Source organism: Egretta garzetta, unplaced genomic scaffold, assembly GCF_000687185.1.
Source record: "Egretta garzetta isolate BGI_Z169 unplaced genomic scaffold, ASM68718v1 scaffold304, whole genome shotgun sequence".
Classification (NCBI taxonomy): domain Eukaryota; kingdom Metazoa; phylum Chordata; class Aves; order Pelecaniformes; family Ardeidae; genus Egretta; species Egretta garzetta.
Genome location: NW_009259421.1, coordinates 368,577 through 392,640, shown reverse-complemented (window position 1 = coordinate 392,640; position 24,064 = coordinate 368,577). Strand labels below are relative to the sequence as shown.

Here is a 24,064-nt window from a genome sequence, read left to right as displayed (position 1 = left end):
ACTGATGAGCACAGGGGGGATCCCGACGCGGCTGCCTCGGTGCTCAGAGGAGGGGGCTCAGCTGACAGTCCCGCTGTGAAACCCTCCCAGGTGGGCCACCAGCGGCTCACCCCGAACACCTCGCAGTCTGCAGGGCTGTCGTTGCCTGAGCTGGTACGGGACTCATTACAGGATGGAGGGGAAGAACGTTTGGGAACTGTGTAAAGCGTATTATGGGTTGTTTTCCAGGAACTGTGGGAATATGCGAGATTTACTAAGGGATGTTTAGGGGAAGGACCAAAGGTGGGAAAAGGGAAAGATCAAAGTGGATTGGAGAGGAACAAGCATGAGATAGCAGAGGGAAAAAGGGGATAAATGGGGTCAGCTGGGTGTGAACAGGAGGCTGGTCAGTGCACTTGTCCAGTCAAATCCCATGCTTGATCACCACAGTCTGTCCTGTCTTCTTCCTAAACTCCACTTCTAACTATTTTCCAGGGTGAGGTTGCTCTCTCATGTGTGTTGGGGTCCAGCAAGTAGAGAAAGAGCCGTGAGGTCATGGGGACTCCACAGGTTTAATGTGTCAGCACCAGGAGAGATGGATGTGAGGGGTCCCAGTGCCAGCAATGGGGGAAGGGACCACAGAGCACAGGGTCCCGTAGGTGTGGGGCCATCATCTAGTGAGACCAGAGTGCTTTCCTAATGAGCTTCCACCAGCTGTGCATGTATGTAGGCTTCACTCACTAGCAAACTTCAAGCTGGATTATCTGGCAAGTAGGAGAGGAGGTGTGGGAGCCAGTGACCAGAGAGACCATAGGGCTGGTACTGGTACTGGAGGGACTATAGGTCTGAGCCAGCTATGGAAGAGATGTGGGGGTCTGGGAGTTAATTCTGGGACGAGCATAGGTCTGGACCTGCTGTCAGTGGGGGTAGGTGGGGAAGGATGTAATGGGAGCTGCAGCTATTGGGCTACCAGACTTGGCAACTCTAACATAAGTCATACTTGCATTTGATTCCCTTTTCTGGCAGAGTTTGAGTCAAATATATTTCAAAATTGCTTTTCACCATTCGGTGTGTGACCCTTCTCCTCTGAGAATTAATGAATGTGTAACTTTGGTCCCAGGAAAAAGAAAAAAAACCTGTAAATTTGCATACTCAGTACAGAGGTGCTACTGTCTAATCTTGGCCATTATGTCAAAACTACTTTACAAAAGCTCCATCAAAAAGCTTCCTTCCCTCCAAACTGTTCATTCTTTACCAACAGCTTTGTAATTAAGGATCTCAGTGGATTTAATTGAAGAGTATTGTGTGCAGCTCTGAAATGCCACAATTAATTTCTTACCTCAGCATAGGGTATAAAACATTATAACAGGCATATTTGCTGATTTCAAAGCTTTTTGGCTATGATCAATGAATATGATAAATGAAAGGGTGAGTTAAATTACTTAAATGACATAAATGTGCATATAGAAAGATAAGGTTGAGGGAGGGCTCTAAATATAGAACAGGTCAGCCAAAAAATGTTTTTTGCAGAGGAACAACAAGCCAACGGGTACAGAGGAGTCAATAATAAAATATGGTTGTGTAGAGTAATACGACCTAGCGATGGCTCTTAATAAAGATAATTCCACATACAGAAAAGAATGTACAGTTCTCTGGGTACAGGGCTACACAATTAAATTTTTAACGTTCGCTTTGCTAGTCTGTTCCTTATGCTGTAAGACATTTGCTGTATTTTCCTAGGGTGACTATATAGCCTTCATTGTTTTAGTAAAACTGAAAAATAAATGTTTCAAATGACAAATGTGTCAAGACAAGAGATAGCTCTTGTAAAAGATGCAGTTTCAAGGGTTACCGGAGAACTCCTGCTTTCTCATCTGATCTTAGCTGGTATGCATTTCTAAATGTGGCCTTGTTGGCTTTAGTAAATAATAAGTATTGTTCCACATCTGAATTTTTTCTATCTAAAGATCCTACATTACATCATTATATAAAATGTATTACCATATTTGTTTCAGTTTTGATGATTCGTAATTAATTCAGGAGAATAACAGCACGTGACAAAAAATATACATGCCAATACCACTTTCATATCAATTTCCTGACAGAAGGGGCATCAAGAAGGAGAATTTTCTGTCCGTAATATTATTTTTAACTTTCCCTCCCTAAGTTTTGCCTTAACTGAATTTTTCTTAGGTTGACAGGGAGGAGCTGCTGACCATTCACTGTTACTTCCAGAGAGCCTGTTCTTCTCAGCATCTGTGGAGGTCAGACCCTTCATCAGTGTAGGATTTTATGTAATACTTAGCCTTAAAAACTTCTCAGGTTTCTATAGAAGCTTTGTTTGAGTTGAAGTGGAGTGTGGAAGGAAATGGCTTCATTTTTTCCCTTAATTTCCCAAACTGCTACTCCCAGTTTAGATGTGGGCTGTAGCATGCATTCGTTGTGTAGCATTCATTGGTTTGCCTTTATCTCCATGATCCCTCCACTTTTGTCCACAGCTTGGACTTACTGTGGTTCCCTCTCCATCCCCATTTTCTTAGTGAGATGGTGAGAATTGCACACCTCAAATTTTGGGGGAAATTTGCTGCTTGAAATGGCCACCTAACCCCCCAATGGGGAAGTGCTGTCTGTCCCCAATTGGCAATAATGAGGGAAATGCTCAAAATATTCACAGTGCTCTAATATTTCCCATTCTCCATTTTTTAATCCTGTACATTTGTATGCCCTGAAAATTGGACTGAAGTTTCTTCTGAACGCTTATTTCATTTTTTGTTATTTTAGGAGATCTTCTCATTTCCTATGTGAGGTTACCAGCTATTGCATTTCACTTGGTATTTGTTGTTAAAAGTGAAGAAGCCCGACCACTTGATGCTGGGGTAGAGGGAAGTCCGGGTGACAAGAAGGAAAATATAACTAGCTAATTCTGGGAGATGCAGAGTTTCACTTCATGATTTTATTTTCTTTCATCTGGTTTGATTTCACATCCTTATCTTGATAATCAGGCTAATGACACAGGAAGCTAAGGGACTTTCAAAACCATATCCTCTCATTTCTAATTTCACCATAAATAAAAAAAAATATTGAGAGAAATAAATACATTAAAGTACAACAAAGAAATACATTAGGCAAGAGAGAAATAAAAAATATACTTTTAAGCTCATGCAGGTCATTCTGTCACAGCTTGGCTATGTCAGGACAACTAGGACGGCTTCAGATCTTTTTTCTCCATCTGTGGCTTTTAGGGTTGCTATTAGCTATGTCCACATTTCCTTTTTCAACTCTAAGTTTAGCTGTCAGGTGTTTTTCTCATAATTATTTCTAGCTTCCCTATGTTACATGTATATAGTACATGTAGGGCTTACCAACTCTTGGACTATAATTCAAAATAATTACTGAAGCATTGATAAAGGTTGAGAAGATGACATCAAATACTTAAGCTGAAGGATGTGTATCTCCATGTACGGAGCAAAGCAGCTGTCAAGGGTCCAAATAGGACTTTGGAAAGATTTTTTTAGTCTTCATTTTGCAAACAGGTTGGCATTTCTTCTACAGAGAGGGCAGCTGAAGAAAAGGATTTTCTTGTTGCCTTTTTCAGATTATGTGCGGAAAGACCAATTAAAGTAGAACTGAGGAGGAAATTGCTTTTTTTGATGTTAAATAAAAATGTCCTTCTGGTATGAAAGTAAGACCTTTCTGAAGGTTTGCCTGATAATTTTGGGGTGGGAAAAGGTATGAATGAAGACAGAGTATTCACCCATCGCCTGTTTAACTCAAGCCTGGGACTTGTGTCTTGGCTTCTCTCACAGCAGGCTGCTGCACTTTGATTAATTAAATCACTTTATGGTTAATAAGATCAGATCTCCTGTGATCTACATGAGTGGCTGAGACCATGGCTGGTCTTTCACCAGCTAGATATCTGAGGTCCAACTGGACTTTTCAAATCCGTTGTGCAAACTTCCATAGAAATGTTAATGCTGTCATAACATTCAAAACCCTTTTGCTATAAATATCTTCGATGAGGCTTGTGGGGTACTACAAAACCCATGAAATGTTTTAGGAAATATTTTTTTTCTATAACTGAGAATATTTTGCTTAAAATAAGACTGTTTTTCCTCTTTCTGGGACGTGTTTGTTATGCAACATCTTTTCCTTCATTCAGTGTGGCTTTTGCTTTTCAAGTAAAGTGTACTTGCCCATACCGTAGTTAGGATTTTCAGTCTGTAGGAGGTATATTCATTCTGAAACAAGACCGTTAATGTGCTAAAATCCTCATTGCGATTACGTTCTTCTTGCCTCTCACCTCCACGCCTTGGGCTGATTCTCCTTTTCTTACGTATTACCAAGCGTGGGGTGGTGCAGAAGAGCCACTGCCTTGTGCCCACCACCTGAGCCTATTTTAGGAGCTGTGAAGATACTCATTTGTGCTGTTACAAGGTTGTATTCGGGCTCCAGCTTCAAAGTTCAGCAGCAGAAAAATTCCCACCTGCACCAGGAGTATGGTAGCTGGTTTGGAAAGCACTTGGAAATTGTCAGAGAGAAATGATGTTGTGATTCTTTGTGTATGGTGCACTCATGTTTTAGACTATGAAACATGAAGCTGCTGGTCCCAGAAGAGGGAGGTGCCTTGTAATCTGTCCCATGCTGCTTTGGACAGTTTTAATACAGGCATTGCCTGCTGCAAAACAAATAGTTAAACCCACTGAATGTTGGTTTGATGGTATCTGAGGGAACTTGCACTGCAAAACTTGATTTGCTATAAATACAGTGTATTATTGCAGGGTTGTATCCTGTTTGGAAATGACCTCATCGAGCTTCTGTTAGTGGTTAGCAGCTCTATACCACATGATCTATGAATAATATGATAGTACATTGCTCTCGGGAGAACATCAGAGCTGTGAGGTTGTGGCTTCACTTCGTTCTCTATTTGGATAATAATATGACAGGACTCCATTTTGTAAAAGTAAATGGTGTGTTCTTGTTTTCAGAGGATCATTTCTAGAGGTGCTGTAGCTGTGTTACTAGCCCTGGGCAAACTATCTTTTTCTGAGGTCCAGTTCCTGGGCTCTCCCATCAGGTTCAAGCAGATGGATTCACTCTCCTTTTCTTACCTGCTGTCCCCTTTGGGTTGGGACAATTTACTTATTTTTTGGAGACAGAAATTTTCAGAACCTCATTTTTTGGAGTTGATGGCCATGGCCTTTCTTACCAATTTTCTGTAGCATCTTAAAAACAACAGCTCCTAAAATGTGCTGGGAACTCAGGTGGTTGGTTTTTGCCTTCTGACAGTGTGATGATCGGATGGTCTTGCTCTCTCTGAGCCATGCTCTGTGTCCTGTCCATTGTCCTCCATGAGATGGTATTACTCATACATCTCACAGTAGAAAGTTGCTCACTGTTTAACAGAAACTAAATGAGCAACAGACAATAGTCACTGCATCCCTACCCACAGCAAATAAATCCCAGGCAGGTATTACCAGAAATGCTAGAAAAAAATGCTATTGCAGGAAACCTGTGCTACAAAAATCACTCTTAGAAAGGGAAATCATTCTTCGTCATGCTCATTTATTTTTGTTTGATGGGCATCCCCTAACTGTGGTGTTGGGATGTTGGCAGAATGATTCCTTAACTGCAGGAACATCTCTTATTCCCCGATGTTCTCCAGTTGCCTTCACCCCAAATCCTTCAGTGGCTAGCAGTGTGCAATGGCTTTCTTTGAAGTACAAGAGATGGAAATGTCCTGTGTATTTAGGTGGTTAAGACACCACACTTCTTGAAAATAGCAGCCTTTTCTTTCAGCAGCTTCCCTCTGGTTTGGGGTTGTGTATTTTCTTTTTTACCAGCTTTTGTTTTAAAAGAGCTAAATTTAATTTTTTTTTTTTTTAAAGAGCATGCTTAATGGAAAGCAGAGGAGAAACATCAATCTAAATATATTTGAAAGAAACATATACCAAGGTGAGAGGGGGGATCATTTGTAAGGATAAGAAAGTTTGGAAAAACGTAATTTGCATTTCTTAGCATGAAATCTATTCCACTGAGGGGAGCAGTGTCCAACGTAAGTAGTAAGTCGTGGAAGCACCGTCTTTTGAGACTGCTAAAACCAAAGACAAGACATGTGAAATTCCAAATATTTTTCAGTTTTATCCACCTCCTACTATCTATTTGTAGCATCACAAGAAGGAAGGCCCTTTGCAGACACCTGTACAGATTTTTCTTGTCCCAGGAAAATGCTATATAAGGTGATCAGCAAAAAAGAGCTACAAAATAGATGTTTTGGGACTGCCAAAGGAAGCATTATTGTGAGATCACATAAAATTAAATGTGGCTTCTACTAATTTATCATATTCCAAAATTAAAGTAAATGACAAACATACTCCCCATCAGTGAAAGGCCACCAAACTTGACTCCTCCATCATCTTCATTTCCTTCCAGTGACAGTCTTCCTGCCTCCCCCACTCTTTAACCAAAGTCAGCCTGTGTTTTTTGAAGATTTGAGGAGGTATGCATGGGCCCTGCTGTCTTGTAGGAGGGAACTAAAAAGTTTATCAGGATGTTAGTGACTTGTGTTGGGAAGAGACATTTGACCAAAGCAAGAGCCAGGCAAGGCTACCTTCCTACCTATGGGCCTTTACATGATCACCTCTTATAAATACAGCCATTGCTGGATGCCAGTTTGCTTTAATATCAATTGTAATTACCTGCAGGAAGAATTCAGGGACCATATGGAAAGTAATATTCACTGAATGCAGAATCTTTCACCAAACTGTAGGCAGCTCTCCAGCTCAGGACTGTATAGGTATAGTCTGGAGAAGACGAGGCTGAGGGGAGACCTTATCACCCTCTACAACTGCCTGAAAGGAGGGTGTAGCGAGGTGGGGGTCGGCCTCTTCTCCCTGGTAATGGACGATAGGATGAGGGGGAATGGTTTGAAGTTGTACCACGGCAGGTTTAGGCTAGACATTAGGAAAAACTTCTTCACAGACAGGGTTGCCAGGCTCTGGAATGGGCTGCCCAGGGAGGTGATCAAGTCCCTATCCCTGGAGGTATTTAAAAGAAGGAAAGATGAGGTGCTTAGGGACATGGTTTAGAGGTGGGATGGCAGGGTTAGGTTAACGGTTGGACTTGATGATCTTAAAGGTCTTTTCCAACCAAAGCGATTCTATGATTCAATGTGAGTGCTGCAGGAAACAGATGAAGCCGGAGTGGATTATTTCCGAGTTTTGGTAGTCAGATGATCGGAGTTATGTCAGAATCAGCATTTCTTTAATTAAAACCCATGCTCTGTGAGCTCAGATTTCTAGATTCTGTTTTAACACTAGTTCATCTATGTCTTTGGGCCTCAGCATTTTCTGAAATGTCAGCCAAAAAGCTTGGATTACTCTCAGTGGTTTAGCTCACTTTGCTAAAGCACTTTGCCCACAGTCAATATACCGCTTCACTATTATTAACAATAAAAATAATAAATTTATTGTAAGAAAACCCCTTGTGGGAGAAGGGCATTTGCTAGATTGCAATAGGGGCACTCAGTTTGTTTTGAAGAATGACATAGTCAGTTTTTACACATCATAAAACATCCTGACTGCAGTTCCTTGGCTCTCCAAACAGTTTAACGTGGTCATGCTGCTGCTGCGTCCAAAAATCAGCAAGTCCCAGTTTGCAGAATTAGCCAAGATGCAGAAGGGAACTCTGAACCACTGGTGTCTCAGTAGAGCAAACCACCCCATCAGTTCTGGGAGGTGGAAAATTCTCGCTGTCTGGTTATTGCATCCAACTGAAGTCCCACCGGGAGCTGAAGAAATGTTTCCCCGCTCTTCCCAAACACAGACTTTTCCATGTGGTTGCACGAGCGGTACAGAAATGAGCTGTGCTGATACTTACATGACGAGTCGACTTGTCACCATTGCATTTGTTAAGGGGATAAACGATACACCGTCTGTCTTCAAACACCTACTGGCATTCTTGTTGTTTGATGACCAATTTAGCCTCATGCTGCAAGAGTTTGAGTAGCTTCATTAATGACAAATATTGTTTAGACGGGCACACAGTTTAAACTGGATATTGAAATTCTTTTTAACAGCTAGCGTGGCAGGTTAGAATATGTAATGTTAAAGATGTGTCTTCCTTTGATCGTGATTAAGAAAAGTCATCATTTAAGTGATGAAGCACCAGCTGTTTTTCAGCTTTCTGATACAAAGCACAGCAAGACACCCAGTGCAGCAGTCTGCAGTCCATACAGATACACAATTTGAACTGGAATGTTAGAATACGGATTTCATATTACCTGGATTTGCTGAAAATCCACAATTTTAGCTAGAGGCAGCGAGGTCTGCAGCACTCATCCTCTTTGGTAACAAGGCCTATTTGTAGAAGTGTTTGCGTAGATGTCTTTGGTGTTTTGACTGATGCAAGACCGGTTGATCTATGGCTATGGATGAGACTGAATTCACCAGGGCAATTAATTTCTGCTGCTGTCTTTACACACGCACAAGACGTGTTAGTGAGCCAGAAAAATTGTTCAGATAGCCTTTCCCAAGGGGCTTTTAAACAACGTGCCAGTGACACATCCATCTTCAAACAAAGGTGCAGCTGTCCTGCAGTGGATGGCAGAGCAGTAGGAACTTGGGACCGAAGATTTCATTACTCGCCTGTACAACCAGACATTCATCTGCCAAGTGACAGAGGAGCCGCAGCTCATAGCCTGGAGCACCTCGTTAGGAGATTGCAAGTCCCAAAGCAGCCAAAACATCAGATACAGCTGAAATTAGGAAGGGATCCCTGTAAGTTAACACTTCTGCACCAGGTGCAAGTGCACTCTTAGTGGGCGTCAAGTAGCCTGATCCTCTGTGTATCATTTTGATGAGTTAAGGTTAGAGATTTTTTTTTTTTTTAAGAGGGATTTAAACTGTTTACAGCCTGCAAGGAAGCTCGTTCCTACAGACATCTCTCTGCAGTGCTGAACAAACTCAGCTGTGCCTCAGAGATGTGCAGATTTGGGGAGATTTATAAACTCATGGTGTTCCCAGGTGTCCTTCCATCTTTTAACAAGGGGCTTTATAGCAATTATTCTGTTATGTTTATAAAAGGAATCTATGGTTAGTAATATCCATTATTAAAATTAGGCTCCATGCTTGGATATGTAAAGATAGCGTCTCTAGGTGAGTTTTCTTATTTTAAAATTAAATGGAATGAACAGGATTTTGTTTTGCTTTCCACAAATAAGCTGATGTTATATTCATTAGCAGCTAGCAAAACTTCTTGGGTAATTTTCCCAGTGCAGACCAGCCTGGATTAAGCACGTAGCATCAGTCTGGGTACCTGTAAAGCCTAGCCAGCCTTTTGCTGGAGGACATTCAGTAAACTTTATGGCTTTGTATGGGAGTTGGATAAAGATGACCTACAACCACCACTGCATCAAGGTCCCCTAGCATGCTCCACTTTCTACAAACAGTGGGGGCAGATGCATTGCTCATGGTAGGTGCCGGCCAGATTTGTTGAAGGGGGAGCCCCTGAGAGGGTGTTCAGGAGAGTGAAGCACACGTCATCCTTTCTGCTGATGAACAATTGTTCCTGATACTGCTGGGGTTTACCACCTGCCCTGTGTGCAGCTGCAGCGTCTGCTTCCTTCTCCCACGCACCATCCCCTCTCTTGCACGCAAGCAGGGCTGCTGCAACAGCTTATTCATTGTTTTCCTTGCTTTGCTATGGCATAATGGAGCTGGCTGCCAAGCCTGCCGTAGTCCTCTAGCCTTTTCATAAACCGATAGATCTGAGGTTTACAGAAGCCCTGGCTCTTCCCTGCTGAAATCTTGGAGGATGTGCACCGCAGCTCCTTTCAGCTTGGGTACAATTCCCTTTTCTTGAGCTGCATCCCATGAATGTGCCTCTGTCTTGTATGCCTCGCCAACAGCTTCTGCACAGCCCAACACTGGATGGATCTAGTTGTTCAGTGCCTTATTGGTGATGCAATCTTTTCCTCCTATGGAAAGTGAGAATGAAATTGCCTAAATTAAGCAATTGTAGTAGCCTTGAAGGATAAAGCTTCCTTTTTACTTCAGGCTGGTTTTGTAGTAAAACTGCCATAATTGTGTTTTTCTCCTGTGTTTACTGGCATAGGAAAGAATGTGTGATTGGGATTTTATGGTACTTACAGCTTGATATTTTTCCCATGAACTATTCAAATGAATCGCTCTTGATTTTTTAGCACCTTCTTCCCACTTCTCTGCAGGGTTGAGGACAGTCAGAACAGAGAGAAAATACTCCATTGAGCATGGAGTTTAAAACTTAATGATCTTAGTGGGGAGACTGTTGTCAGCACTGGTGCATCATCATCTCAGCAGGTCCAAGATCCAGCCCTTTGGATGGCCTGTTGTCCCTTTTGGGTAGGAGGGAGCACAGCTGTGAAGAAGGAAAACATGTGAGTCATGATCGGAGGGCTTCAGGAGCTGCAATTCTCCCTTCCTCCAGCCAAACCCAGCCCTCTTCTCGTCAAATTATTCAGAGTTTGATTTTGGGAGGACAGAAGCTTTCAGATACAATGCTCCACCACTTTCTCCATTCTTTCATTAAAGCTGCCATCAGAGGATGTTCTCTTGGCAGTGAACAGCCTGACTTACAACCTTTCTGCTGAAATTTTAGCATCCTGATTTGTGACTTGCTATTAAAAATGCTATAAATCACAGAGGTAGCAGTGTAAGGTACAGTTGGGATTTTACCTGGCTGGTTTTCTCTTGTTTGATCATCGTGTGAGCTTGAAGAAACTGTGTGATCTCTCTGGACCTCTAAATATCTGAAAACCAGGGATGGTATCTATGGAGTCGCACTGAGAGAGTGTTTACTGCACCTCAGTATTTATAACAGACCTTCCTGAAGTAATTATTACACCCAGGGGAAACTCTGAAAGGGCAAATTCTAACATTTGGGCTCTTAGCAGATCTGAACCTCATTGCCCGCCATGTAGATAAAATCTACACAGTGCTGTTTCCAAGCAGTAGCCAGGATGAAGCATTGATGAAATTAATTGTAGGTTTCTGTAGCATTCATTTTTGTGTAAAGTGCATGGAAGAAAAATTTCAGGCGTTACTGTAGTGTTAATCCTTCCTGTTTCCCATAATTTGTATAATCCCTGCATTGCCCTTGGCATGTATGCAAGCCTCCTATAAAGCTTCTCTCTTTAGAATTTTCATGAACAAGTCAAAAGAAGTGTCTTGCTTGACAGGCAAGGCTTGAGAACTTACTCTCTGACTCTTCACATGACAATTATTTATGCATACCAGTATCTTTTAAAGCAGCATTTTTACCTTTGAGGGAATTAACATTCTTCTTCCCTCCTTTCTTCCTAACATGTGCACAACAAGACTTCAGCTGATCAAGGCTGCAAGTAGATAACCTTGAAGAGGGGACAATAAACCATTGTGGCTTTGTTTTTCCCTTAAGATAATAATCCTCACAATAATCCTGAAGCACTGTTTCATATCAAAGACACAGCACTTGAATTCCTGAAGTATTTCAGTGGTGGTTTCTCTTACTCAGGTTTGTCAAGCAGCCTGATTGCTCCAGGGAGCTTTTCCACATTTTGAGGCAGAGGAATGTTTCTCCCCAAATCATGACAAACTAGTTATGCTGTGTAACTGCTGCTGCAGTCTTAATTAGCCTATGTTTTTGTGTGCTTTCATGTGAAGGAAAGCATCGGCTGCAACTCTCTTGAAAGCCTTCAGCAGTTTGGAAAGAACAAATTGCCTGAGATGTCATTTTTGTTGCTGGACTGGTTATCCATAGTTTCTGAGAGCAAACTAGCTCAGCCACTTCTCAGGTTTTTCCGTGCTGTGGTCTCATTTGTACAAGAGTGTCCCCAGGCTACCACGTTATTCTTGGGAAGAGCTACCATCTAGCAGCGGTAGCTGTGGACAACAACCAGATACTCCAGAGCTGTGGTTAAACATTCCTGAAATATTTAGGGAAAGCAGCAGATTTTGTCCGAAGGTTTTGTGCTTAACTGGTGTAAGCCCAGTGCTTACTTTGTCCGGGCCTGTTTTATTGTACGTCCATGAAAAATCATCTCGATCATCAATTCCTTAATAAAATAAAGGAAATAAAGTATTGAGGAACATTAACTCAGGGTTTAGCAATTTATCAAGGGCGTACAACATGCCACAATCAGCTGACTGTCATTATCTTAAATTCTCAATTCTTATCTTGAATTAAAGAAGCAGAAGCTCACAACTCTTGGCCGTGGTGCGTGCTGTCGAAGTCTTCCCATGTACCATCTGATATTGCTCACAGGTATAAAGGCAAGGGATGAGCTTTCATATGTTAATGTCTGCTTTGTCAAAGTCTACCACAGATGAGGCTTGCTGCCGTAAAACTCTTACCTTATCATGTGCTCCATATTAACATTTGCTGGTGTTGGTTTAACTTATCAACTTAGATGGGGTGGCTTATGACAGTTGTACTGTGATAGTTTAACATTGCGCTTCTAAATCTTAATGAAAGCCCAAGGTCTTCAGACATTCAGGTTTAGTAAATGATTTAAAAATATTACTACTAGATGTACATGGAACAGGAAAATGGATCAAAAAAGGATGGTTATTTTTTAAAGGTTATTTATAGGTAAATCTTTGTGTTACTTCTTGTTTTCTTTAGATTTTCTCAAGCAGACCACATATGAAGTTGAGGCGTTCTTAGAAGCCATTCAGTTCTTCCGGCAGGAGAAGGGCCACTATGGGACATGGGAAATGATAACTGGCAATGAAAAAGAGGTAAAAGAATATTTTCCTGATTTTTTTTGTTGGCTTTGGATATGGCATCTCTGAGGATAGTGAAGGTTGTAAAGCCTCTTGGGAAAAATGGCATTTTTAAAAAGAAAATCTAGTAGGTAGAAATACCCAAGATTTCAAGATACTTCTTACCTGTATGTAGGTAATAATTCTTTTTTAATAAATCCCATTTTGAGTTTTCTGCTAGAAAGTGATAGAAGTTGTGCTGTGACCTAAAGTTGTCGTGTTGTGCTGGAACATAGGAACAGCCACATTTCCACAAAAAGCTCATACATCTACTTTAATTTTATGTCACGGGGTCAACTGGTGAATAAACGCTGCGTCTAAAATGAGGCACTTGCTAACATCTCGCTACCACATTTGCTGCTGCTTATAGTTTTGGTAAACCTGTGAGACCAAAAGCAATACACATCAAACTTGGAACCCATGGTTTGTAGGCAGCAGATACTTGCTATTGGGCTGCATTGGGCTGTGTTCTGTTTTGCTATCTTTTGTGACAGCTATTTTGCAGGTAAGGAATATTTTTTTCTTCTGTTGCTATTACCTTTGTTACTAAGCACAGCAGTTTCCTGTTGCTTGTCCTCTAATGCTTCCAGATGCCATTTAGGCTTTATGAAGAACAGAATAGCAGCTAAACATAAATTTTGAAGAATGTCATCATTTTGCTTTCCCCGTTCTTTGGGAATAAAGCTTTTAGTCCTGGACGGATAAACTAGTAGACCTACTTATTGTGCCAGACTTCTGAAACAGAGTCTTGCATAGTAACAGTCACATTTAAACACCAAAAATTTGTGCACTTCAGTTCTTAAGAAATGAAACGCTAAGCTCAGGGTCTGGGTCCATATTTGGACACCTGAGTGAGCAGCTTCGGAGCGCTGATGGTAGCTGAAGTGACTCCACCGATCCCTCTGGCATCACGCCAGATATCTTTTAGTGCAATTGAGACATTACTTGGGCCCTGATTTATAAATTTTTTCCAAAGCACTGAGCACTCAGCAGCAAATATTTATTTTAGTACCAGCTGCTGGGTGTTTTCCTTGATGAAATATAGCTTCCCTTTGGGAAAATGGAAAAAAGCATTATGGACAGTTCACAATCCAGGGTTTTGTTTTAAGAAACCAGCTTATTCTTTTAGGAGAAGTCTACCTTTGAAATTCTGGAAAATGTGGAAACTGGAGAAGAGTCTATAAACAGTGTCTTTCCCAGTGCCATCATGTCAGGGATCGAAGTTTCCTGCTAACATCTAACAATAAATTCCTCAGTATAAGGAGTTCTATCCTTCCAGTGGGGGGAGTGAGGGTTTTTCTCTTCTCCCCCCCCCACCTCAAGTTATGAAGCTATTACAGTGCTAGTTTCATTTTACGTTTTATTTTTCCTGTTGCTTGCCAACAACTTACTCATAAACCATATACCTCAAGAGAACTGTAATCAGAAGACATCCAGACTAGTTATGCTATTATCTTCTTAGTAATAATTCATTCTGTAAGTATAGTGTGTTCTCATGCCTGCTTTGATCAAATATAATAATTATTTTAGGCAAATATCCAAGCTAAGTGAATGTTTTGGAACAAGCAAGCTACAATTTGTTGCTGTAAAAATCTCTGCAGAATGCCAATAAATACATTCCCTGACATTCATTTATAATGACAGAGTCTCTGCAGTTTTAACAGGTATTTGAGTCAGCATAGCTGAATTTGAGTGGTGCTGTGGCATAGTCTATAAGAACTTAAGGTACACAAACCAACAATATAGGGTATGGTACATTATAGGTATATTAATAAGTAGGGTATTGTGTGTTGTACTTCTGTAGGGGTTGTCTTATGCCCAGGAGGAACTCTGGTTTGCACTATGTGGCACACAGTTAGAGCCCTTTCTTACTTACTTTTGCTGTCTAAATTCCTGCCATTTCCCTGTCGTGCTGCTGGTGCATCATGGGACTCTTGGTAGCAGTAAAGGAGGAGCACGTCCCTGCAAAAGGAGTGTTTCTTGTGTTCATAGAGACTTTTGTCACGTGTAACAGCTGGTGGAAGCAGTGTTGCTCTGACTTTAGTACCAACTGTGTGTCTAAAACTCACTGGAGCAGCCCTAATACGTGAGGTTGAATGTTATGAAACACTGGCAGTCCAACCACAATGAAAATACACAGTTGAGCAGTGTTTTTGCACTCTATTGGCTCAGCCAGCGGCTGAGTGCATCAGGGCAGTGATCCTTGAATGAGGACTGTGCTAGGCTGTTGTTGAAGCAAGGAAAAAAGCTGGGTTTGAATATGCATCACTTAGCAAAACCTCCGTTCAAGCCCCACTGGAGAAGAAGGAGGACTACATTGCCTGTGAGACTTTACTGAAACTGTTGAGCAAGCTAGTAATGCTTCACCCAGATTAAATGAGAGATGTGCAGAACCTTAAGATGCATTTTGTCCACTTTTTTATAGGGTTACTATGTCTCTCCGTGATTTGCAGGATATCCACTGGACTTCAAAGCTTTCAAGAGACAGTGGACAACCACGTATGTGCTGTACAGTCAGGACAGAAAAAAAGCCTTGATGAAAGGGTTAGGTGCCATTCTGAAGAGCACATGTGCATTAGTATTGCCTCTGTCAGCATAAATTGGCAGGTGTGCATCTGGAACTGTAAGCCAGTACAAACATACCTGAGCAAGATCTATGAACAGAAAATTAACATGTCCAGAAATAAAAGATCTCCCTCCCCGCTCTGAATCATGATGATGACTAATGACTGAACCAAATATGGGAGTGAGGTATTTAGTTCAAAATTGAGATGCTTTAGGTAGTGAAATTCAAGATCTAGCCTATATCCCCAGCACTGATAGGTGCCTCTATAGGAAATGTGTTCTGAGATCTGAGATCACAAAAGCATAGAAATAGGGCAGGTCCCTTGGTGAACTGCCTCCCACTGCTTGCACAGTTTGCTCTGTTGGCCAACAGCAAGAGGAAAGCGCAGGAGAAAGAGAGGTCTTGCAGCTTTCTCAGGCCAGAGGTATGGTGTCCATAAATAGAAGATGAAGAGGAAAGCCTGGACTCTCAAAACCAGATGTGTGCCTGTAACTCTGTGTATTTATTGCCAGTTTGGTGCATCTGAGTGGGATGGGCAAGAAAGAAGCTGTAGTTCAAATCCAGGAAGAGGAGGTGCAAAGCCTGACAGAGTGGGTGATTCTGAAGAAAGCTTCTGAAATGGGTGCCAGTGAAGGAAACCAGGAATCTGTCTCACACTGTTTTGTTCTTTCTGTATTGAAGAAACCAGACTTTGATGCTTCTTCTGTACAAAGTCGGGTGACACTATCAAGAGATCCACAGAAGCAGAGAATAATGTAGTTAAAAGGGGATCTCTGGAGGTTGTCTGGCCCAATCTCCCATTAGAAGCACAGCCAACTTTAGGGGGCTGCAGCTGAGTTCTAAAGATTTCCAACGTGTGAGATTGCATGACTTGTTCTTGTGACTGCCCTCATGTTGAAACATATTTCTTAATACCTGATTACTATTTCCCTTGTTGCTACTTGTAGCCATCACCTTCTTCCTTTCCCTGTGCATTTCCAAGAAAAGCCTGGCTCTGTCTGCCCAACATCCTCCGTTATGTAGTTGGAGACAGCGATAAGGGCTCCCCTGAGCCTTATCTTCTTAAGGCTGACCAAACCCAGTTCCCTCCACCTCTCCTGACATGTCATGTGCTCCGTCCCCTGACCATCTTGGCGGCCTCTGCTGGACTCACTCCAGTGTGTCAGTATCTGTCTTGTACTGGAGAGCCCAAAACCAACCCATTCCAGATGCAGTCTGACAAGTGCTGAACAGAGAGGAACATTCTCCTCTTCCAACCTGCTGTTGCCCTTTGCTGGGAGGGCATCCTGAAGACCAGTGTCGAATTTCTTGTCCACCAGGATGCCCAAGTCCTTTACTACAAAACTTCTTTCCAGCCAGTTGTCGCCAGCCTATACTGGTGCACAGGATTGTTCCATCCCAGATGTTGAACTATGGATTTTCTTTTGCTGAACTTCATGAGGTTTTTGTCCAACCATTTCTTTAGCCTTTCCAGGTCCCTCTGAATAGCAGCCTTGCCTGCCAGCATATTGACCAGTCCCCCAGATTGGCATTATCTGTATTCCCAGTCTGATGTTTTCTCTTTCTAATCGGAACCATCTGCGAGACTGACTTGCCAGTTAGATACTGGGATCAGAGAGAGTGATGCATCTCCTCTACAACCACTGGACCCTGTTTCAGAGTGAAAACGTTCTTGAGGGAGAAAAGTACTCAGTGTCAATTTGGAAAAATACAGCAATGATAGACCAACAATATACTTTCAGAAATAATTTAAAAAATGGGGTAATTATATCTTTTCCTCAGTTTTCCTACATTCCGGCACAAACACTTGTTGTGTAGAAGTCCCTTTGACACTTTTCTTTCCCCTGCCTTTCTGCTGTGGTGCACCTTTGTCACAGAATATATTCTTAGGTTATATATTTCATATATTTTTGTTCAAGAATCTGGAGGTGCTGGGAAGAGACTTTAATGTATATGAATTCTCCAATGTGAAAGTTGTACTGGTTTTGGACCAGTATAGTTGTCTTTTACTGACAAAAGTAATAGCTTGTAAAGTTTTTCACAAACTCCAACAGCTATATATTTCATCCGTTTTGCCTCAGGATTAGGCTGGAGCTAATGAATCTTTTGCATTATGTTACATACTGAAGAAAAATCAGATAGAGTAGAATGATTTGATTCACAGATTACCCACATTTCTGGATTCCATTTCTGTCCCATATTCTGGGTTTTTTTGGGATCTCCTTTTCTTGTTTGAATTGTGAAGTTTGTGCTCATCCGAAAAAGTGCTGGAGATACACATTGGTACAGTCATCTGTTTCTTTTGGGGGCCAATTATCTTTCTGTCAGAAGCATCCTTTGACTGATGGCTCTTTACAACAATTTCTCCTTGATGATACCTCCTTTGGGAGGGTGTGAGTGTCCTAGAACAAGGTCAGTTTGGGGAAGCAGGAGTCAGCAAACCAGCTTTTCAAACGTTGATCCGGTTGCTCAGTTGATGTCAGTTATTTTAGCTCCATTGGTTTTCTCACGTGACAGTTTCATAATAGCACACAGTAAGTTTTAATGGGCATCTTAGTTGAGCATCTTAGTTCATCTGTTGTCAGTTGTTGCACGGTCTCTCAAAGTCTTTCAGCGAAAAATGCTCAGATTAAATGCATGGAGCTTCCCTCAGGCATACCTAAGATTTCAAATGCAGTCCTTCTGGCAACCTGGGATAGGATAAGCCATTGTATATTTGAGGCCGCCTGTGTTTGCACATCATTCTGTGATGCGAGTGCTCAGTTTTCAGATGAAGAACAGTGTGTGTACATGTCATTTTAATCTTCTGACCATATAGATCCTGAGCAACCTTGTGATGGAGGAACTCCTGCCTAACCTTCAGACGATGATCCTGCCTAAAATGAAAGGAAAGAGGAATGATAGGAAGCGGGCCTGGTTTGGTGTAAGTACGGATATTTGCAGAGTAGTTGTTTCTCATAGCAGTTGTCTGTGTGTGCTGATTCTGATCTATGCTTCTTAATTTAATCTGGGTTTAGATCGTAGAGGAAACTTACGGCTTAGTTCAGCAGCAGGTGTCAGAAGGATTAAGTACCTTGAAAGAAGAATGTAGAGATTTTGCAAAAACTCTTGAAGGAACCATTCGCTCAGACATGGATCAGATTCTGAACTCCAAGAACTTCTTAGCTGGAAAAATCAAAGGTTAGTGGAGGAACAGCTATGCTTTGCAGTAATTTTTTAATGTTTCCCATTGTGTTGCTCAAATTACCAGATGTCATTGCTTTGAAATCCACATGTGTTTTGAAAAATCCAACTGGAGACTAATTTTCAGCAAACAAATGTGCTGAGCCTCTGCTGCCTTTGATGGGAACTGTTACCTGTAGCCGCTGTGTCTGTGAAAATACCGGATCTTCTCAAGTGAGAGCTAGAGCTGACAGGTTTTGAATATCCTGATTAGAGTTGCTCATTCTGCTTTCATTTTCACTTGGATAGCCTTAGGTAATGAAGATACAGGTCGCATGAGCATAATTAAAAGTGTAGTGTTTTAACCTGATGTCTAGGAATGCACCACGAAAACAGGTTCTTGTTATGTGACAAGTTCATAGGCTACTGAAGAATACTTAATGCACGGGGCTTCTTGGGTGGTTTTAAACTCATGTGAAGTAACTATAATTTTGCTATGAATATAAAAATGAGTGTAAAAAGCAGGCAGAACATTAGTTGATGTTGCTTAAGCTAGCAAATAAATAAATAGTTGATAATTTAGGAGCTGTTTGGATAAAACTCAGGATGGTCTGTTGATATTCTCACATACCAGACTAGGATGCTTTCAGTGAACTGTAGAGTACCAAGTTCAAATAACTCCTTAGATAGTCACTGTGGCCACATTCTGTGCAAACCTTCCAGTGTGTATCAGTACTGACTGCTGCCCTTTCCTCTGCTCTCGCAGTGCCCCCAAGCTGCTAGCATTTGGTTAGCTGGGGCATGGGAAAAAATATTTCATTGTCACTCATAAAACTATAAACTCTCCTTTCATCACCCTCCGTCATCTTTGCGGAGGTGTGACTCCAGGGAAAAATCTGGAGTCATTTAGTTAATTGTAAAGTAGAACAGTTCAGATCACTTTTTTCACTGTATCTCTTAGTAGCCTAAATGAAACTGTTGTATTGTCTTACACTCCAGCCACTGTTTCTGAGCCTGCCCAGAAGTGCTGCACAGACAATATCCAGCCATTTCTCGCATCCATATTGGAGGAGCTCATGGGTCCAGTGAGTTCCGGATTCACTGAAGTCCGCTCACTTTTTGATAAAGAAGTTAATGAAATCATCCAGGACTTCCAGAAGACAAATGATACCACCAAGCTAAAGGAGGTAAGACAAAAATATATCTGGAGCCTTTTACATTAGCACAAGGACAAGCAGTATCTGCTTTCCCAGGTGGTAGTATGTTAGCGCTTGGTTTTGCCATTTAGAAAGCCTTGTGGTATGTGTGCAACTAGAGTGTAGATACCAGAATTTGTTTTAGGGCCACTGTTACATTCTCTACTAAAAATTTGCCTCTGGTTGCTTTCTCTCAAAACCTGTTCTTCCTCCACTGGAATGTAGAATGTGGATCAGCTTATGAACCTACCATTCAACTCTGTGAAAATGGAGCCCTGCTATCTGAAAGTGAACCTCCTTCAGGAGCTTCTTCAAGACCTCAAGAATCGCTTCAAGGTCTATCACATTGATTTTGTGATTCAGAGGACGCAGAACTTAATGCAAGAGGTACTGTAAGATCCAGTTTTTCTTCCTGGGAGAACAGGTTAGGTTTGTCCTTCTAATCTGCTTCAAAGTAATCTTGATAAAAGGCTGCACAAGAGGCCCAGAATATATCTCAATCAAAGTACAGGTAACAAAACCAAAGAAAATCACAGCTAGAAGCTGTTTCACATTTATGTTTGTGAGGTTGCATGCATGTGAGTCTTTCTGTAAGGCACAACAATTTTGGATAGATTGTCTCTTCCCCTGAACCCTGACATTCTGAATTCTCCATGTCTCAGAACCTGAGAAAGCTGTGCTTGTACCAACAGGATGGCTAAAATCTACCTGGTTTCCATTCCCAAGGGTTGATTATTCAGGAAGGATCTTAAATATATTTTACCAAAATGGAATGTCTCCTCCTTGGTAGTTTATTTTCTCATTAATATAAAGTAAGGCAATTAATGTTAGAAACCGGCAATTACTTGGACACAGGTGATGTCTCAGAATGTAGCTGCATGCAGGTGCTTTAACCAACTTCACTTCTCATGGGATTGGTTGAAGTGACTACATAATTTCAGATTAAAAAGGACCTCCACCTCTTTTTCCCCTCTAGTGTGTATTGGTATAGGCTATAATTTTGCTTTGCTTTTATTTCTTCTGGATGCCTGGCCAGAAATCTATTAGGAGCTGGCCAGCAGGATTCTTCCGATTGCCAGATCACAAGGTAGATTTGGCCTTGCAGCTCTGTGTTGAATCCTGTGATTTCAATGTGTAGTTGAGGAACTAAATAATCTAGTTGGCAATTGTGTGAAACACAGCTGGTCCAGTTCTGTGGCGTGGGAGTTATGAATATGGAAAGCGAGCCTCTAGCACAGTGCTGGGATGGGGTTTTCCTAAAACCAGCTCTTCTAAGTACAGCCATGATGAGTATGCAAAGAATTATTAAGAAATAAAATTCTGATTTCATGTCTGCGTCTTTCAGACGGGGGGACCATTCCAAAATGCTGCCAAATAAAATGTCTTTCAGTAAGTGAAGACCATGAGTCAAGACAAAGAAGTAGAGAGAAAATGTATCCCATGCAAACCAAGTGGTTTTTTTTCCTGAACAGAACATGAGTCAAAATTCACAATAAATAAGTTAAATTAAAGCACAAGTTGTTCTAAAAATGCTGCTACTGCTTGTCTCTCTTTAAAAGGCTGGTATCTAAAAATGCTGTTATTGCTTCTCTCTCTTTAAAAGGCTGGTATTTTTCTCAGAAAAACAGTAAGTAGTTTCACTTTGTGTCCATGGACATTTATTTTATTAACGAGTAAGGTCAGACATGCCTATGCTCGTGTAGTTTTAATGTAAAAGAAGCATTTGGCTTAACTGTAAGTCGGGTGGAGGCTGGAGCAGGATTCCTTGGCTTGGGAGCTTGGCATCCTCTAGTGGCCAATTTTAGGAAATTTGGGAGCACAGTGCTCAACTGGCAGCTTTAGTGACTTCACCAGAACTACGCCAGTTTATGATTTGCTTCAAATAAAAATTGAAATAAAAAGTGAGTCGTTCATCTTTTAATTAGCCTCAGACTTCACTCTGCGCTGATCCTGTCTTTTTCTTGCATCCAAGGTCTTGCAGTGCATGAGCCTTTACCGTACAGCCTTCTGATGCACGCACAAATAGAGTAAACCTCCGTCTTCTCCATTTTCATTTATAAATACAATCTGTATGGTTCATTATCTGCGAACTCATGAGAATATTACTAGCCAAGGAGGAATTAAAAGCATATCTTATCCATAAGTAGGTACATATTCATTTACAAACTACAAGTTGTCGTCTGTAGTATATGGCTGTCTATGTATATTGACTTGGATGATCCCATGTGATGCAAAGGAAGGTGGTATGGACAGCCTCCCTGTGGATGTCCCTGTACTCCTCCAGTAAGAATATAGTAAAATTTGAATGGAAACACTTAGCTAAAAAAGGCAAAACTTCATTAAGTAGACATTCTGAAATATCTTTTCAGAGTAGGGGGTTTAGTATTTTTAATGAATCTCTGGATAACCTGAAAATATGGCGGGTGCCAGCCTAACATAATTCTGTGAGAAATTATTGCACCCTGTGCGATTTTTGCTGATAATTATTTGTATTATAAGGAAAGCTACTTAAAAAAAATAATTAAGACCATTAGAATCTGGTAGGAGTCAATGAGAGTCTATTAGGGATAATGAGTTTTGTCTATGGCCTTTATATACAGATGAATGATTCTACTTTTTGTCTTTGTCACCATCAGTTTGGGTGGTGACATAAAATTAGATCTATAGAAGAAAGCTCTGATAGCATAATATTGATACCAAGGCTTACTTTTCTATATTTATTGCAACATTTCTGTGCATGTTAGCCTTCAGAGAACTGAAATACAGCAAAAAATTTTGGACAATATAAATTAATCTACTCTGAGTAACTTCTGTAACTGTTTGTTTAGTTACATTAGCAGACTTCCAACTATTGACCTGCCTGTAAACTCAAGATAGAAGTTGAGGTAGTTTCATTTTCTTACTCTCTTGCATTAGATAACCTTCTTTTTGGTTTCCTGTTCCAAAACTGAATGTTGCAATCTAAACTAAACAAGACTTTTCTTCCCCTTCCACAATCATTTAAAGTACTTGAAATATTTAGCTATTTTAGGTCCATTATTCTTTCTCCATTTCAACTTCTCAAAAATACAATTTAAGTTAATGGTTACATTTATCATGCTTCTTTATGTATGTAGGAATTTTATGTTACTGGTCTTTAACAGATATTGTAATTATTATTTTTAGCTGATGGAAAATGCAGTTTATACATTTGAACAGTTGTTTTCTCCAAGTCGCCAAGCAGACTCAGCGAAAGTTGCAACAACCATTGAAAAAGTCAAGCTGAGAGTACTGAAGGTAAATGTGATTTTGCCAGCATTTGCACAGGAAGACCTTGGGTTCTGCCTTTTGGGAAGCTGAGAATATATTTTTTGTGAATTTATATCAGTATTTGAACTAAGATATCTCTTACTGTCCAGCTGGAAATACTGATTTGGTGGCACTTAGCAAACCTGCTCATTTTGGGGGGGTAAAACCTGGTCCTGAGCAGATGCTTGTAAAAGTACTTACATGTGCAGTTCTTCTAACTGCAATTAAATCAGCCAGAGATGATGCTGTGGATCTGGGTAAATATTTTTTTATTAATTTTGTAACTAGCCTGCCCCCATAATTCACTATTCTTGGAAAAGGCAGTGCTGAAATACCTGGAGAGAGCAGTCAGGGGCTGTTTTCTCACCCAGGTAGAAAAAAATGAACGGAAAGAGATCCCAGACAACTAGATTTTAAAGTATCTTTGTAAAAGATGGAATAACCTGCATGAGAATTCAAACCCCTGAGTGTGCCCGTGATGTGGCATCCTTTGGGATTCACCTGTCACCAGTTACAGATTAACAAGAAGCAGTTCCTCCTATGAGCGAGTAATAACTCCAAACACGTTTGGGCTTGTTTATGTTTTTTCTGTTTTGACAGCAATACGATTATGACAGCAGCACTATCCGGAAGAAGATATTTCAAGAAGCACTGGTACAGATTACTTTGCCCACAATGCAAAAGACACTGGCTTCAACATGCAAACCGGTAGGTTTCTGTGATTAGAAAAAATAATAAAAGGCAAGGAAGGATTAACACCTTGGCAGTAAATCCTAAACTCTGTGAAGCTGTTTTCTCTCACGGAGTCATGAAGATTGGCTGCCTACTCAGCCAAATGACTCTGAGATTTGCCAGTTTGTGGACTGATGGGGCAGTAGGAAGACTTCAGGAAACAGGGAAACTGTATATACAGCTTTCTTCCTCAAAGATGGTTGCGGACCTTTGTGCAGCCCATCTAATTTCTTTCCTAGAGATATGAAGTCCCCTCGAACTGGACTCCTCTTGACAGTTACGGTTGTAGGTTAAGAGCTTGTCCTTGCGTTCAGCAGCCTGGCTGCAGGCTGAAATTCAGTACATGGGAGAGGGCACTTTCCTCT

General features: G+C 41.1%; 1 protein-coding gene across 1 annotated transcript in view; it reads left to right on the top strand.

The window, feature by feature from the left end:
- NIBAN1 (niban apoptosis regulator 1) overlaps positions 1-24,064 on the top strand; it is a 38,810-nt gene that overhangs the window by 6,999 nt on the left and 7,747 nt on the right. The window contains exons 5-11 of the mRNA XM_035892477.1: positions 12,616-12,731; positions 18,140-18,244; positions 18,339-18,501; positions 19,483-19,670; positions 19,905-20,066; positions 22,845-22,955; positions 23,568-23,675. Coding sequence (XP_035748370.1) covers positions 12,616-12,731; positions 18,140-18,244; positions 18,339-18,501; positions 19,483-19,670; positions 19,905-20,066; positions 22,845-22,955; positions 23,568-23,675 — 953 coding nt within the window. The remainder of the gene's footprint in view (positions 1-12,615; positions 12,732-18,139; positions 18,245-18,338; positions 18,502-19,482; positions 19,671-19,904; positions 20,067-22,844; positions 22,956-23,567; positions 23,676-24,064) is intronic.